This window comes from Zalophus californianus, chromosome 10 (assembly GCF_009762305.2).
Source record: "Zalophus californianus isolate mZalCal1 chromosome 10, mZalCal1.pri.v2, whole genome shotgun sequence".
In the NCBI taxonomy this organism is placed as follows: Eukaryota; Metazoa; Chordata; class Mammalia; order Carnivora; family Otariidae; genus Zalophus; species Zalophus californianus.
In genome coordinates, this window is record NC_045604.1 from 104,909,569 (window position 1) to 104,927,386 (window position 17,818).

Genomic DNA, 17,818 nt, shown 5'->3' on the forward strand with positions numbered 1-17,818 from the left:
TGATTTACCTGATAAAGAGTTCATGTCATAATGATGCTCACCGAGGTCAGGAGAACAATGCATGAACAAAATGAGAATTCCAACTAAGAGACAGAAAACAAAGTACCAAACAAATCACAGAGCTGAGGGATACAATAACTGAACTGAAAAAAATACAATAGAAGGATTCAATCACAGACTACATGAAGTGGAAGAAAGGATCTGTGGACTCAAACACAGTGGAGTGGAATCAAAGCAGAAAAAGAAGAAAGAAAACAAGAGAAGAGAAGGAAGAGGAAAGAAAAGAAAAGGAAAAGAAAAGAGGAAGAAAGGAAAGAGGGAAAGAAGGAAGGAAGGAAGGAGAAAACAGTGAGCATATCTTAAAGGACTTATGAGCAGTATCAAGAGGATCGATGTTAACATTACAGGGGTCCCAGAAGGACAAGAAAGAGAAAGGGGCAGCCAACTTATTTGAAGAAATAACACTGCATACTTCCCTAACCTGGAAAAGGAAATAGATATCCAGAGCCCAGAGAATTCCAAAAAAGATGCACCCAAAGAGATCCACACCAAGACCTATCAAAATTAAACTGTCAAAAGTTAAAGACAAGGATGGAATCTTAAAAACAACAAGGGAAAAACAACTTGGTACACACAAGGGAAGCCCCATTAAACTCTCAGCAGATTTTCAGCAGAAACATTGCAGGTCAGAAGGAAGTGATGTGATATAGTCAAAGTGCTGAAAGAAAAAAACTGCCAACCAAGAATACTCTACAGAGCATAGCAGTCCTTCAGAATTGAAGGAGAGATAAAGAGTTTTCCAGGCAATCAAGAGTTGAAGAAGTTAATCACCTCTAGACCAGCTTTACAAGAAATGTTACAGGGATTTAAGCTGAAATGTTACAGGGATTTACAAGAAATGTTACAGGGATTTAAGCTGATAAGTAACAGAAAAACAGGCAAGTATAAATATCACTGGTAAAGTAAAATTCAGAATAATCTAATGTAAAGGTGGTAGGTTCACTTATAAATCTAGTATGAAGGTTAAAAGACAAAAATAGTACAAATAGCTGTAACTACATCTTTAATGATATAAAAAACAAAAAGATGTAAATTGTGACATCAAAACCATAAAATGTGGGAGTTGGGTAGTAAAGATGCAGAGCTTTAGACTGTGTTCAAATTTAAGTTGTTATCAACTGAAGACAGACTGTTATAAGTTGTTTTATGTAAGCCTCATAGTAACCACAGAGCAAAAACCTATAATAGATACACAAAAGATAAAGGAATAGCATACCACTATGGACAAATCACCAAATCACAAAGGAAGAGTGCAAGAGAACGAAAAAGGAATTACAAAAATAGCCAAAATACAGTTAACAAAATGGCAGTAAGTCCATACCTATCAATAATTACCTTAAATGTAAATGGACTAAATTCTCCAATCAAAAGACAGAGTGTCTATATGCTGCTTAAGACACTCACTTCAGATGTTCGGGCACACACAAACTGAAAGTGAAGGGACAGCAAAAGATACTCCATGCAAATGGAAACCAGAAGAAAGCTGGGGCTGCTATACTTATATCAGACAAAATAGACTTTAAGACAAAGACTGGAATAAGAGACAAAAAAGGTCATTATGTAATGATAAAGGGGTCAATACAACAAGAGGATGTAAAATTTATAAATATTTATGCACCCAACATGGGAGCACCTAAATATATAAACTAAATATTAACAGACCTAAAGAGAGAAATAGACAGCAATATAATAATAGTAGGGGACTTTAATACCCCACTTTCATCAACAGATAGGTCATCCAGACAGAAAATCAATAAGGAAACACTGGCCTTAAATGACACAATAAACCAGGTGGACTTAACAGACATTTACAGAACATTCCATCCCAAAGCAGAATACACATTCCTCTCAAGTGCACATGGAACATCCTCCAGGACAGATCACACATTAGGCCACAAAACAAATCGTAATAAATTTGAGAAGACTGAAATATTATCAAGCATCTTTTCTGACCACAGTGGCATAAAACTAGAAAGCAATTATAAGAAAAAATTGGAAAATGCAGGGCGCCTGGGTGGCTCAGTTGGTTAAGCGACTGCCTTCGGCTCAGGTCATGATCCTGGAGTCCGTGGATCGAGTCCCGCATCGGGCTCCCCGCTCAGCGGGGAGTCTGCTTCTCCCTCTGACCCTCCCCCCTCTCATGTGCTCTCTCTCTCTCATTCTCTCTGTCTCAAATAAATAAATAAAATCTTTAAAAAAAAAAAAAAGAAGAAATTGGAAAATGCAAAATATATGGATACTACTGAAGAACCCATGGGTCAATGAAGAAATCAAAAGAGAAATCAAAAATATCTTGAGGGGCACCTGGCTGGCTCAGCTGGTGGAGCATACAACTCTTTAATCTCAGGGTTGTGGGTTCAAGCCCCGCACTGGTTATAGAGATTGCTTAGAAATAAAATCTAAGAAAGAAAAAATGAGAAGAAAAGGAAAGAAAGGAAAAGAAAAAGAAAAAAAGGGGGGCCTGGGTGGCTCAGTCATTAAGTGTCTGCCTTCGGCTCAGGTCACGATCCCAGGGTCCTGGGATAGAGTCCCGCATCAGGCTCCCTGCTCGGTGGGAAGCCTGCTTCTCCCTCTCCCACTCCCCCTGCTTGTGTTCCTTCTCTCGCTGTGTGTCTCACTGTCAAATAAATAAAATTTAAAAAGAAGGAAGGCAGGAAGGCAGGAAGAGAGAAAGAAAGAAAGAAAAGAAAGCCCTAAAGTCTCCATCAAAAAAGCGTTAGGACTAATGAACAAATTCAGTAAAGTTACAGGATACAAAATCAATATACAAAAATCAAGTGCACTTCTATGCATTAATAATGAACTATGAGAAAGAGAAATTAAGAAAACAATCCCATTTACAACTGCATCAAAAAGAATAAAATATCTAGGCATAAATTTAACCAAGGAGGTGGAAACCTGTACACTGAAAATTATAAGACATTGATAAAAGAAACTGAAGAAGACACAAATAAATAGTAAGATATTCTGTGCTCATGGATTAGAAGGATCAATATTGTTAAAATGTCCATACTACCCAAAGCAATCTACAGATTCAATACAATCCCTATCAAAATTCCAATGGAATTTTTCACGGAAATAGAACAAACAATCTTAAAATGCGTACGGAACCATAAATGACCCTCAAATACCTAAAGCAATCTTTAAAAAGAAGAACAAAGCTGGAGGCATCACATCCAGATTTTGAACTATATTACAAAGCTACAGTAATCAAGGCAGTATGGTATTGGCATAAAAACATACATATAGATCGATGGAACGAAATGGTCTAGAAATAAACCCACACATATATTTTCAATTAATTTATGACAAAGGAGATGAGAATATACAATGGATAAAGGTCAGTCTCTTCAATAAATGGCATTGGGAAATCTGGACAGTCACATGCAAAATAGTGAAACTAGACCATGTCTTACTCCATACATAAAAATACACTCAAAATAAATTAAAGGTTTGAATGTAAGACCTGAAACCATAATGCTCAGAAGAAAACATATCCAGTAAGCTCCCTGGTATCAGTCTTGGTGATGATATTTTGGATTTGATACCAAAAGCAAAGGTAACAAGAACAAAAATAAACAAGTGGGACTACATCACACTAAAAAGCTTTTGCACAATGAAGGAAACCATCAACAAAATGAAAAGGCAACCTATAGAATGGGAGAAAACATCTGTAGATCATATATCTAATAAGGGGTTAATACCCAAAATATATAAAGAACACTTGCAACTCAATAGAAAAAAAAAATCTTATTTCAAAAAGAGCAAAAGATCTGAATAGACATTTTCCCAAAGAAGACATACAGATGGTCAACAGGTACTTAAGAAGGTGCTCAACATTACTTATCATCAGGGAAATGCAAATCAAAATCACTAATGAGCTATCACCTCACACCTGTTAGAATGGCTATTACCAAAAAGGTAAGAAATAACAAGTGCTGACAAGGATAAGGAGAAGAGGGAACCCTATGCACTGCTGATAGAAATGTAAATTGGTGCAGCCACTAGGAAACGTATGGAGGTTCATCAAAAAAGTAAGAACAGAACTACCATATGATCCAACAATTCCACTTCTGGGTATTTATCCAAAGGAAACAAAAATACTAACCCAAAAAGATATCTGTACCCCATGTTCACTGCATTATTTACAATAGCCAAAACATGGAAACAACCTAAGTGGCCTTTGATGGATGGATAAAGAAGATGTGAAATGGAATGGAACACACAATGGAATATTATTCAACCATTGAAAAGGAGGAAATCCTGCCATTTGTGACAACATGGATGGACCCTGAAGGCATTATGCTAAGTGAAATAAGTCAGAGAAAGACAATTATCATACGATCTCACTTATAAGAGAGCCTTACTTATGGAGCCTAAAAAACAAACAAACAAACTCAACTCAGACACAGAGACTAGAGTGATGGTTGCCAGAGGTAGGGGCCAGGGCTGGGCAAAATGGGTCAAAGTGGTCAAAAGGTACAAACTTCCACTTACAAAATAAATAAGTCCTATGGATATATACAGTATGGTGACTACAGTTAATATTGTATTATTTATTTTATTTTTTAAAGGCTTTTATTTTTATTTATTTGACACACAGAGAGAGAGAGCACAAGCACAAGCAGCGGGAGGGCCAGAAGGAGAAACAGCGTCCCCACTGAGCAGGGAGCCCAATGCAAGGCTCAATCCCAGGATCATGACCTGAGCCAATGGCAGATGCTCAACCAACTGAGTCACCCAGGCACTACTGTATTGTTTATTTTAAAGTTGCTAAGAGAGTAGATCTTAAAAGTTCTTGTCACAAGAAGAAAATTTTTTAACTATATGTGGTGATGGATGTTAATCATTTTATAGTGATCATTGAATAATTGTTGTATACCTATAATATTACATGTCAATTATATCTTAATAAAAAGTAAAGCAGAAAAAAAATAATTGAAATTAGGATCTCAAAGAGATATTCATACACCCATGTTCACAGCAGCATTATTCACAAAACAGACAAAAGGTGGAACCCAAGTGCCCATCAACAGATGAAGGGATAAATAAAATGTGTGTATACACACACACTGGTATGTATCTAACAGAGCATCAATATATGTGAGGCAAAAACTGATAGAACTGCAAGGAGAAATCGATGAATCCACTGTCACAGAGACTTCGTCACCTCTCTCTCAGTAATGGACAGATAGAACAGGCAGAAAATCAGGATGACCATAGCTGAACCCAACAGCATCATTAACTCAATATAACTGACATCTATAGAAATATCCCATCCAATAACAGAACACACATTCTTCTCACACTCAAATAGAATATTCACCAAGATGAATGTTCATCTAAATCAATCATCTCAGCTTCCCTCTTGGGAAATGAAAAATAAAAGAGTAAATTAAGCCCAAGATAAGTCAAAAAAAAGAAATAATAAAAATTAAAGCAGGGGTGCCTGGGTGGCTCAGTCAGTTGAACTTCCAACTCTTGGTTTTGGCTCAGGTCATGATCTCAGGGTTGTGGGATTGAGCCTCATATTGGGCTCTGTGCTCAGTGGGGAGTCTGCTTGAGATTCTCTCTCTCCCTCTCCCTCTGCTCCTCCCCCCCCACTCTCTCTCAAAAATAAATAAAATCCTTAAAAAATTAAAGCAGATATCAATGACATTGAAAACAGAAAATCAACAGAAAAAAATCAATGAAACCAAAAGTTGGTTCTTTGGAAAAAAAAAATCTGCAAAATTGATACGCCTCTAGCCAGGCTACTAAGAAAAGGAGAGAAGATACAAATTATTAATATCAGAAATGAAAAATGAGACATCAGTACAGAGCCCATGGACATTAAAAGGATAATAAAGGAATACTATGAACAACTCCATGTCCACATAGAATCTAGATGAAATAGACCAATTTCTTGCAAGACACAATCTGCCAAAACTGACACAAAATCACACAATCTGAATAGGCCTATATCTATTAAAGAAATTGAATCAGGGGCACCTGGGTAGCTCAGTCATTAAGCGCCTGCTTTCGCCTCAGGTCATGATCTCAGGGTCCTGAGATCAAACCCCGCATTGGGCTCCCTGCTCGATGGGAAGCCTGCTTCTCCCTCTCCCGCTCCCCCTGCTTGTGTTCCTGCTCTCGCTCTCTCTCTCTCTCTCTCTCTCTGTCAAATAAATAAATAAAATAAAGAAATTGAATCAATAAATAAAAAAAAATTATCTTCCAAAAGAGAAAGCACCAGGCCAAGATGGACTCACTGGTGAATACTACATACAACAGAATATGATTCAACCTTAAAAAGTAAGGAAATTTGGGGTGTCTGGGTGGCTCAGTCATTAAGCATCTGCCTTCGGCTCAGGTCATGATCCCAGTGTCCTGGGATTGAGCCCTGCATCAGGCTCCCTGCTCAGCAGGAAGCCTGCTTCTCCCTCCCCCACTCCTTCTGCTGTGTTCCCTCTCTCGCTGTGTCTCTGTCAAATTAAAAAAAAAAAAAAAGCAGGGAAATTTGAACACATGCTATAACATGAATGAACCTTAAGGATATTATGCTAAGTGAAATAAGCCAGTCACAAAAGGACAAATACTGTATGATTTCATTTATGTGAGGTACCTAGAATAGTCAAATTTATAGATACAGGAGGTAGCATGGTAGTTGCCAGGGGCTGGGAAAAGAGGGGAATGGGGAGACGTTATTTAATGGATATAGAGTTTCAGTTTTGCAAGATGAAAAGAATTCTGGAGATGGGTTGCACAACAATGTGATTGTATTTAACACTGCTGAATTGTGTGTAATTAAAAATGACAGAGATGGTAAATTTTGTGTTATGTGCATTTTGCCATTATGAAAAAAAAAAATCCATGGTACCCTGGGGGGAGCTATGTAGTTATAAGGTTTACTAAGTCCTGGTCAGGTCAGATTGGGCCCTTGAGGACAAACCATAACCATAGCCCCCCATGCTCTCTGCTCACAACCCCTTTCTGGCCCACAAAGCATCTGCTGGGACTCACAGCAAACACCAGTGGGTTAAAAGGGGAAAGGGTCATGGCCAGGTAACTCTTGGTAAGGGGAAGCAGCTAGCCCACAGCCCCATTCTTCAGACTCAAGGCCTGTGCTTTCCCTGCTGCCTTAGGGCCCTGTGGAAAGCCCAGATTCCAAAACTGGGTCATGTGGCTTTGGATTCCAACTCTGCCACTTACAGATATGGGGCCTTGGGCAAATTACTCAGCCTCTATAAGCCTCCTGCAAAACGGGGTTAATAACATGCTGCAGGGTCACTGTGTTTTCATCACACATAAAGTATTCACAAAGGCATGTGGGAAGCATTCTGCCAATGTTAGCTATTATAATACCTCAGGAGTTGGTTTGCGATTTTGTTCTTTTTTTTCCTCGGAAGATTTTTTTTTTTTTTTAAAGATGTCATTTGTTCACTTGACAGAGAGAGACACAGTGAGAGAGGGAACACAAGCAGGGACAAAGTTACTCCCAGTAGTTTAAAGGAACTGAAATAGGTTTCTTAAGGGCTCACTGGCTCTGGGAGCCCATACGACCTTGTGCCAAAGCTTTGAAAGCCAAGGGCAGACAGGGTGGCCCTGGATACCAGATTCTTCCCAGTTCACTCCTCAACTTCCCATTCCTGGTCTTGGTACCCCCAAGGGACTGAGTTGGGACCATAAGCCCCAGGAAGCAGTCTATTGCCCAAGAGTGGCCCACACCCTTTTGCCAGTCCCATGGGCTCTGACCATCACCGTTGACAACAGCCAGGGGCACAGCTGCTTTTGCCGAGACTTATCTAGATGGCATCTCAGGACACAATGCCCAGCAACGGGACTTCCCTATACATGAGACAGAGATTGCTGCCCCAGGATGGGAGCCCCAGGGCTTCTGCCGAGAGCAAGGGCAATCTGGCCCTCAGGGGCCCAAGCACCTGTCCACCCACTGACCACTGACAGCGACAGCTACACCCAGACAGGCCTCACCCTCCCTGCTGGAGTCATGCAGGGGCCAGTAAAGGTCAGGGTGTGGGCCTACATGTGCCCCGTCGCTGAGGGGGCCTGGCCCTCACTGCTGGAGAACTCAGAGGAGCCAGGTGGGAGTCCTCTCTCTGTTCTCCCCCCAGCCAGCTGGGGAAGCAGCTTGTCATCTGCCTGTGATATGAACAAAGAGACGACTGTGACTTGCTGGTCAGGGCTGGGAAGCATCATGAAACATCAGAGTCACAAGGCTATCAACCTTTCTGTGCCCAAACCTCACTGTGAGCGATCAGGAAGCCAGGACCACCACAGGCCAGGTCTCCAAATGGCCCCATGCAAGCTCCAGGGGACCTCGAGTCCCGTAACGCCCCCTGCAGGCAGAGGGCTCGGCCTGCCTTCCCCCAGCTCCCCATCTTCTCTTTCTCTATGTTCCAGCTCAACAAGGCAGCGAAGAAGGTTCCTTGCAGGCCTGAACCCATTCCTGGGAAGGTGGCTGGAGACACATCTCTATAGGAGCAACGGCAGAGGCCTCCCTCCCCAGATTTATGAGAAACTTCACCCCCTTTCCCCCAGCACACCCCAAAATACTCAAGCGGGCAAGGATCCCTGACAATTCACCTTGCACAGGGTGAGAGAACAGGGTTCTGGGCCTCTCGCTCCAGGCCCCGTGATTCTGCCTCCAGACACTTTTCTTTTTCAATTGTGGTAAAACAGACGTAACAGAGAACTCCCCATTTTCACCATGTTTGGAGGTCCGGTTCAATGGCAAGAAGTACATTCACCATGTTGTATGACCGTCAACACCGTCCATCTCCAGAACTTTGACATCCATGAAACAACTCCCCATTCCCGCAGCATAATGTCCTCCGGGTTCATCCATGTGGCAGCAGGTGTCAAAATGTCCTTCCTTGGCAAGGCTGAGTAACAGTCCATTGTGTGGACAGACCATTCGTTTACTATGCTTTCATCTGTCAATGGACAGATGGGTTACTCCCACCTGTTGGCTATGGTGAGTAATGCTGCTCCGAACACGGCCCCACAAACATCTGAGCCCTGGCTTCCACTCCTACAGGTGGAACTGCTGGCTACCCGAGACTCTTTCTAGCTGGCAATTTCACCCCCAAAGAGCACGTGGGGCCAACATCCTAAACCGCTGGCAATGGGCTCTGACCATGGTCATTCTCTGACCCTCCCCCCTTCCTTCAAGCACAGCCCTGGGCATACTTGGGAGCTTTTCGGGTCCCACCAAAGCCCTCTGAAGTCATGCAAAAGCTGTGCCTCCCCTCGGGGCAGGCCGCCATCTCCTCGTGCTGTGGGAAGGCACTGCCCTCGGCCTCACAAGCGCTGGTCGAACGGGGTTTGTGGTGACAGGTCTCCACCCCCTTCTCTGGTCCCGGTCAAGACTGTTGGAGTAGGTGCCCTTGGAGCCCTGACAGGGTCGTAGTTCTCTGGCTCCAAGCAATAACCAAAATGCGCCTCCATTGAGAAGCCTGAATGAACGCTGGTAGAGAGATTGATAGCAGAGGGGGACACGCGGATGGTGCTGCTGGCCGTGGCCTTGCCCAGCCTGAGTCCCTGGGCCTGTCCCATAGGCCATGCAACAGCCTCAGCTTCTGACCCAGATCTTTGGGACCTTGCCCTTGGGTGTGGTATGCTGGGTGAAGCACTGGACTTGGGAGTTCCCTTTCCAGATCCTTCTCCTCCCACCCCCCAGTTAGGGCCCCCTTCCTCCCAGGTCCAGCTCTGACCCTGCCTGCTGGAGGTAGCTGCAGTCTGAGCCTTGACCGGGCAATGCATACCTTCAAGGTCTGCTCCTTCCAGTGCATGAGGAAGGCCAAGGTGGCTGCACAGCTGCGACTGATGCCCAGGGTGGAAAAGACCAGGATGACCGAGCCAAGCCGGAGGTGAATTTCTGCAAGAGGAAGGAAAGGTGTGGGGAGGGGGCAGTGGGGCACATGGGATGTGAGTTGCTGGCTTCAGTGGGCCCATGGTCCAGGAGTGAGTTCGGACCCAGCCCACCATGTCCTGGGCTAGTTCCGTGACCTCTCTAGGACACCGTTTTGTCACCTGGCAAACAGGGACCCTCAGACCTCACTGGCAGTCCAAGAGAATCACATTGGGTGTTCAGCATTACCCTGCAAAGGCCTCTTTTTGGCTCCCCAGGCTGCCAGCCCAGGAAGCTCTACTACCAGTTGGCGTCCCCAGGTGGGACGAGAAGATGCTCCCCCCACCCGACTCCCAGCCACTTGGATGCCGACAGAGATGGGAGGAAATCTAAGCTGGCTTCCTAAGCTAGCCCGGTCACCCCTAAGAACTGGAGATAAACGTATCAGGGCACCTGGGTGGCTCAGTCGGTTGGGTGTCTGCCTTCGGCTTGGGTCATGGTCCCAGGGTCCTGGGATCGAGACCCATATTGGACTCAGAGCCTGCTTCTCCCTCTGTCCTTACCCTGACCCCAACTTGTGCACTCTCTCACTCTTGCTCTCAAAAATAAATAAGATCTTAAAAAAAAAAAAAAAACTGGAGATAAACATATCAAACGTGAAATCACAGACTATCAGCACTGGAGGAGGACCCCGAGATGATGAAGGCCAAGTGCCTCATCGTATGGACAAGGAAACAGAGGTACAGAGCAGTTAAGGACTGGCCCAGAGCCACCCAGCAAGGTAGGGCTGGATAGGGGCCCTCTGTGCCACAGGGCTCTGCCATCCCGTGGCCGGACACGTGGCAAGTCACAATCTCAGATACTCGTCAAGTGATAGTTGCAACCTCTTGGGCAAATAAGGGATGTTTGGGCCAACACGTCATCTTCCAGCCTCCTGTGCAACCCCTCAAGCTGGGGCTGCATTGGTGTGGACCCGACTCAACCTCACTCTCTCCAGCCCATCTTGCTCTCCTTGGGCAATCCTGGCCCCGGAATGACTGAAAATTCCACCTTCAATGAGCAGTCACTGCCATGTGTGGTGGGAGAGCCGAAAGGGCGCTGTGCACACAACCAGGGATCATGGAAGTCAGGGCTGGGAGGGTTCCAGAGTTTTCCTTCCACCCCACCCTGCAGACCAGACAGTAGGGAAGAGATGGAGCACGATTCGCCTGTGGGTCCCCGGAGCCCAGCCCAGAGCAGGCGTCCCTGAACGCCTGCACCCACGGTGGGTCAACCCGCCCATTGCCCAAGAGGCTCAGCGAGGCCAGGACTGGGGCTTGGTCAGCCCCCAGAGGTCCTAGTGGTTCAGCCAGGGCCACAACATGGGGTACTCAATCGACAATCTGGTGCTCTTATTTGGCCCCATGTCCCCAGAGGTAAATGTGTGGCTGTCCACATGGCCAAGGGCTCCTGAGGGCTGAGCTTGTCCTGGGGCTTGGCCACCCCTGGCTGGGCTTGTGCTGGGCCCTGCCCTTCCTCTCCTCAGTGCTGGCTGTCCTGATCAGGAACAGCCGTGTAGACAAGGTGCCACAGCCCCTCTGGCCCCTGGGCACAGGCCATCCGCTGCCTAATCAGAGATTGCTCCTTACCAAGGAAGTGACAGAGGTGCCGTAAAAAGGGGAAAATGTTGGCTTCCAGGGAATCTTCAATCTTGATGTGCAGAAGTTTGTCACTGTCATCTACAAAACTAAACAGAAGGAAAGCCCAGGAAATCAGGCAGACTGGCACACAGCCCCCCTGGAATGAGCCTTGTGCACAGCAGCGGGACCACATTGCAGCAATGCTGAGTCGGCTTCAGGGAGAGGTGGCAAATAACTGAGCCTGTCTCAGAAAACAAGCACCCGCTTCATGGGGGTGTTGTGCAGATTAAATCAGTTCATCTATGGAAAGCATTTGGCAATCTGCTTGGCACATAGTAAATGCTCAACAAATGTGACATCATTATCATTAACCACTCATGGTACTTTCCTAGAGTATGGTGCGGAAAGCCAGATGAGGATGGGCAGGAATATGTAATGAGCTTGGAGAATGAGCCTGCTACGTTAAATGGAGAAAGCCAGGTAAGAGAGATGGAGAGTGGAGCGGGGCGGGTGGCTGTCTGAGACACAGTGGTCAGCAAAGGCTTTGAGCAGAGGCTTCAAGGAGGTAACGGAACAAGCCAGGCAGCCATCTGAGGAAAGAGGGTTCTGGGTAGGGGAGAACACAAGTGCAAAGGTGCTGAGAGGCAGTGTGTTTAATGGACTCGAGAAACAACAGAGAGGTAAGAGTGGCTAGAACATCCCGAACAAGGCAGAGAGGGGACGGCCAGGAGGTAGAAGATGCCTGCAAGGAGCCTGCAAAACATTTGGCATGCATTAAGTACTTGGGCAATGTTAATTATGAAGACTGGTCTACTGAGGACATTGGGCAGCATGTAGACCACTGTAGCATGCAGGAAGCTGCAGTGGATTCAGAAATAAAGGGAGGCTGGTTTAGTTTCAGCAGATCAAGCACAATGCCCATCCCTCCATCTGTCCATCCATCCTTTCTTCCCCATTTCTCTCTCTCTCTGTCTCTCTGTCTCTCTCTCTCTCCCCCTCCCCCATCTATCCATCCATCCATCTATTCATTCTTTCCTCAATGCCTATTGTGTGCCAGACCTTGGGCTGGACCCTAGTGGACAGAAGCTGAACCAAAGAGGGCCAGCCTCTCCCAGCTTCAAGGAGCTCCCAGTCTGTTGGCGGAGGCAGACACAGAAACAAATAACCCCAATCCAACTGGCTAGATTTGGGGATAAAGACCTGCATGTGATACTGGAGAGGAAGGGCAGGGAGAAGTTGAGGGAGCTGGGAAAAGCTTCACAATGTAGGAGGCATCTAGATGGAGAAGGTGGAAGGAGAGAAGGTTACTATATAAAAATCAGCTGCATTTCTACACACTAGCAACAAACAATCAGAAAGTGAAATTTTAAAAATACCAGTTATAACCACCTCAAAAATACCAAATACTTGGGAAGAAATCAGACACAAGATGTGCAAGACCTGTACACTGGAAACTATAAAACATTTTTTAGAGAAATGAAAGAGCAAAGTAAATGGAGGGGTAGACCCCTGTTCATGATCAGGAGACTCAACATTGGTAAGATGTCAGTTCTCCCCAAACTGGCCTATTGGATTCAGTTCTATCCCAGTCAAAATTCCAGCAGGTTTTCTGTAGAGACCTACAAGGTGATTCCAAAATTTATTGGAAATGCAAAGGAGACAAGTTTGAAAAAGAACGAAAGGGGAGGACTGGCTCTACCTGACTTCACCATTTCTTATAAAGCTATAGTAGTCAAAAATACAGATGGATATAAAGAAAAACACAGGCCAATAAAAAAGAATTAAAAATCCAGTTATAATACCACACACATATGGTCAACTGATTTCCAGCAAAGGTATCTAATAAGTCAAAGGGAAAGGATCTTTTTTTTCCCCCCAACAAATAATGGCTTCCATATAGAAAACCTTCTACATCTGGCACCATATGCAAGGATTATTTCAAAATGGATCACAAATTCTTAAAGTTAAAACCGTAAAACTTTTAGCAGAAAACATAGGAGAAAATCTTTGTCAAAATTCAAGCGTCTGTATAGGCATGGGTCTGCTTGGACTCTACTCTGCTCCATTGGTGTATTCTTCTATCCTGTACCAATATCACAATGCCTTTCTTGTTTTTTAAGACTTGGTACCTGGTCAAGCAAGTATCCTATTTGTTGTTCTTTGATATTCAGCTATTTTTGGCCTTTGCATTTCCATATAAATTTTAGCATTACTCTAAAACCTACTGGAATTTTATGGGCATTACACTGAATCTATAGATCAATTGGACAAGAACCAAGATCTTTACAAAATGGATGCTTCTAATCCATAACCACAGTACATCCTCTGTTTATTCAGGTAATTTAAAATAACATCTTCTGTGGAGCGCCTGGCTGGCTCCAGTCACAGTAGAGCATGTGACTCTTGATCTTGGGGTTGTGAGTTCAAGCCCCACACTGGGTACAGAGGTTACTTAAAAATGTTTTTAATTAAAAAAAATGTTTTTAATTAAAAATAAAATAACACCTTCTGTTTACTCAGGTAGTCTTAATAATTCCCAGCCATGCTGTGTAATTTTCTGGTGAGAGCTTACACATCCTTAATTAGGTATAATCCTAGGTATTTAATATTTTTATGCTATTGTATGTTTTTAAATCTTCAGTTTGTTTCTCGTTTGTGTGCAGAAAAACAATTGATGTCTGTGTATTTCTTGAATCCAGCAAACTTAAGTCTAATAATCTCTTGGGAGCTTGTTTCAGCTTTTCTGCTTATATAACTATATTGCCTGAATAAAGTATTTTTCCCTTTCAATTCCTATCTTCTTTTTCTTGTCATATTCACTAACTAGGGCCTCTAGTACAGTGTTAAATACTAGTGATAGCTGCGCCTTTGCCTTGTTCCCAGACTCAGAGGAACAATTTCCAATATTTTATCATTAAATGTGATGTTTGCTATAGAGATTTGCATAGATTTTTTTTTTCATTAGATCAAAATTCCCCTCGATTTCCAGTTGCTTGGAGTTTTTCTTTAAATCATGAACGTATGGGGCACCTGGGTGGCTCAGTCATTAAGCATCTGCCTTTGGCTCAGGTCATGATCCCAGGGTCCTGGGATCGAGTTTTATAAATGCTCCCTCCATGTAAACTTTTTTTTAAAGATTTTATTTATCTGAGAGAGAACATGGAAGTGGAGGGAGGGGCAGAGAGAGAGGGAGAGAAGCAGACTCCCCACTGAGGGAGCCCGATCCAGGGTTTGATCCCATCACCACCACCACCACCCCCTCCCCCGAGATCATGACCTGAACCGAAATCAAGAGTCGGATGCTCAACCTACTGAGTCACCCAGGCGTCCCCCTCCCTGTAAACGTTTTAAAAAATACAGATTCAGCAGTTGCAGGGTGCCATTTTTCTGTCTCTCTTCTGAAGATAATTTAAGTTTTTTTCTTTTCTAGTCTGTTAATATGGTAAATTACATTGATTTTTCTAATGTTGAACCAAACTGACCTTCCTGGAAGAAATACATTCGGTCATGCATTTCTCTTTATATATTTTTGGGTCAAATTTGCAAAAATTTTGGATCCTTTTATATATTTCTGGATCAAATCCCTTTTATATATTTTTGGGTCAAATTTGCTAAAATTTTATCAAGAATTTTTATACCTATGTTCATGAGGTTTGTCGTTTTATTATAAAGTTTTTGTCAGTTTTGGGTATCAGAGTAATGATGGTCTCATAAATGAATAGGAAAGTGTCCCCTCTTTTATTTTCTGGAAGACTGTGCAGATCAGGTATTATTTCTTCCTTAAATGTTCAGCAGAACTCACCAGTGAAGCCATACGGGCCTAGAGTCCTCTTTGTGAAAAGGTTTTTTAACTATGAATTCAATTTCTTTAATAGATATGGAGCTATTCAGATGACCCATTTCTTGTTAAGTGAGCACTGATAGCTTGAGTCTTTCAAGGAATTGGTTCATTTAATTTAAATTTCAAATGCATTGGCATAAAATAACTCCTAATATTTCCTAATTATTTTTAAATTTTTAATTAAAAATTTTACTGAGATCACTGTAGATTCACATGCGGTTGTAAGAAATACAGAGAGATCCACTGTACACTTTGCCTCGTTTCCCCAATGGTAACATTCTGCAAAACTGTAATAGCACAATCAGTATATTGATGCTGATACAATCTATCAATTGTATTCTGATTTCCCCAGTTTTGCTTGTATTTTGGGAATGCGTGCATGCGTGCGTGCGTGCGTGTGTGTGTGTGTGTGTGTGTGTAAGAAGTTCTATAAAAATTTATCACCTGGGTGGATTCATGTCCACCACCAGTCAAAATACTGAACAGTTCTAACACCAAAAATGCCTCATGTTGCCCTTTTGTAACCATACCCCCTACCCTCTAACTTCCCTAACTTTTGGTAACCACTAATCTGTCATTTATAAAATTTTGTGATATAAAAAATGCTATTTAAGTGGAACCACATAATATCTAAACTTTTGGGACTGCTGCCTTCTTCTTATTTATTATTGGCTGTGTTAATTCCCTAGAGATTTACCCAAGTTGTTGCATATGTCAATAGTTCATTCTTTTTATTGCTGAGTAGTATTCCATGGTATGTGTATACCACAGTTTGTCTAACCATTCACCAGCTGAATAGCCACTGCAGACATTCATGTACAGGTTTTATGTGAATTTAAGTTTTCACTTCTGTGGGGTAAGTGCCCAGAGAATGTCTTTTAATATCTGTAGGATCTGTAATGAAAATATACCTTCTTTTACACCTAACATGGATAATTTTTGTCTTCTCTCTCTTCTTTTTTGATCAGTTTGGCATAGGTTAGCAATAGTACTTTAAGATTTTATTTATTTGGGGGGGGGGGGGGACACAAGCAGGGGGAGTGGGAGAGGGAGAAGCAGTCTTCCCGGCAAGCAGAGAGCCCGATGTGGGCCTCTATCCCAGGACCCTGGGATCATGACCTGAGCCAAAGGCAGATGCTTAATGACCGAGCCACCCAGGCGCCCCAGTATTGCTCTTTTCAGAGAGCCAACTTTTGTTTTCATTGTGTTTCTCAAATTGTTTTGTTTTCTATTTCACTTATTTCTGCTCTTATCATTATAATTTCCTTCCTTCCTCCTTCTTATGATTTCTAATTTTTTTAAGGTGAAAGTTTAGGTCTTGATTTGATTTGAGACTCTAATATAGGCATTTAGGCTATAAATTTCCCTCTATGCACTGCTTTAGCTGCATCCACAAATTTTGATATGTGGGGTTTTTATTTTCATTCAGTTCAAAATACTTTCTAACTTCCTTTTTGGTTTCTTTGCAACCCACAGGCTACTTAGAAGTGTTTTACTTAGTTTCCAAGCATCTGGAATTCTTCCCAGATATCTTGTTTGGTTTACTGGCTTCTAACTTAATTCCACTGTAGTCAGAGAACATAATTCTTTATAAATTATTTTTGATACTTGTTTTAGTGCCCAGAATAGTCTATCTTGTCAAAAATGTTCCATGTTCTCTTAAAAAGAATGTATACTGTAGAATACATTCAAAGACCAGAAGAACGCTACTGTTATTGGCCAGAGTGTTCTATAATTGTCAATTAGGCAATTTTGCTCTTCTACTCTTTGAAATTATAGCCTATTTTCTGTCTGTTGAGAGAGAGATGTTGAAATCTGATTATAACTGTGGATTTCTCTAGAATCTAGAGTCTAGATCAATTGATCATCTTCCCATAATGAAATGACCCTCTTTATATCCAGTAGTATTCTTTGCTATGAAGTTCAATTCATCTAATAATGGAGTCATTCCAAAAGTTGGTGTGTTTCTTTTTTTAATTAGTCATAGCCTGAAGTATCTTTTTCCATCCATTCTAACCTATCTTCATTTTGTATTTAAAAAGTATGTTTCTGGGGCACCTGGCTGGCTCAGTCAGAGAAGCATACAACTCATGATCTGAAGGTCATGGGTTCAAGCCCCACGTTGGGTGCAGAGATTACTTCAATAAATAAACCTAAAAAAAAATAAAGTATGTTTCTTGTAAATAGCCTACTACACCTCTGCCTTTAAATTGGGGGTATTTAGACCATTTGCACTTAGTATGATTATTGACATGATCACCTTGCTATTTGTTTTCTATTGGCCTCATCTCTGTTCCTCTTTTCCTGCCTTCTTTTGGATTTTTTATGATTCCATTTTTTTCTTTTTTTGTCTTATTACTGATAACTGTTTTATTTTTTGTTTTGTTCTAGCTTTTGGTAATTGCTTTAGAGTTTCTAGAACACATCTTTAACTTTTTATTACATTAT

At 42.6% G+C, this 17,818-nt stretch overlaps 1 protein-coding gene across 8 annotated transcripts in view; it reads right to left on the reverse strand.

Annotated features, from left to right (window-relative positions):
• The window catches only part of STYXL1 (serine/threonine/tyrosine interacting like 1), a 59,237-nt gene that overhangs the window by 3,939 nt on the left and 37,480 nt on the right, over positions 1–17,818 (reverse strand). For 7 of the 8 annotated variants that reach the window (XM_027612638.1, XM_027612635.1, XM_027612636.1 and 4 more), the window contains 2 exons: positions 11,539–11,636; positions 9,825–9,937 (listed from right to left, as the gene is read on the reverse strand). In XM_027612638.1, the coding sequence (XP_027468439.1) occupies positions 9,825–9,937; positions 11,539–11,636 (211 nt within the window). Of the gene's footprint in view, positions 1–8,643; positions 8,994–9,824; positions 9,938–11,538; positions 11,637–17,818 lie in introns of all 8 variants that reach the window. The other variant, XR_003523202.1, reaches the window with a different exon arrangement.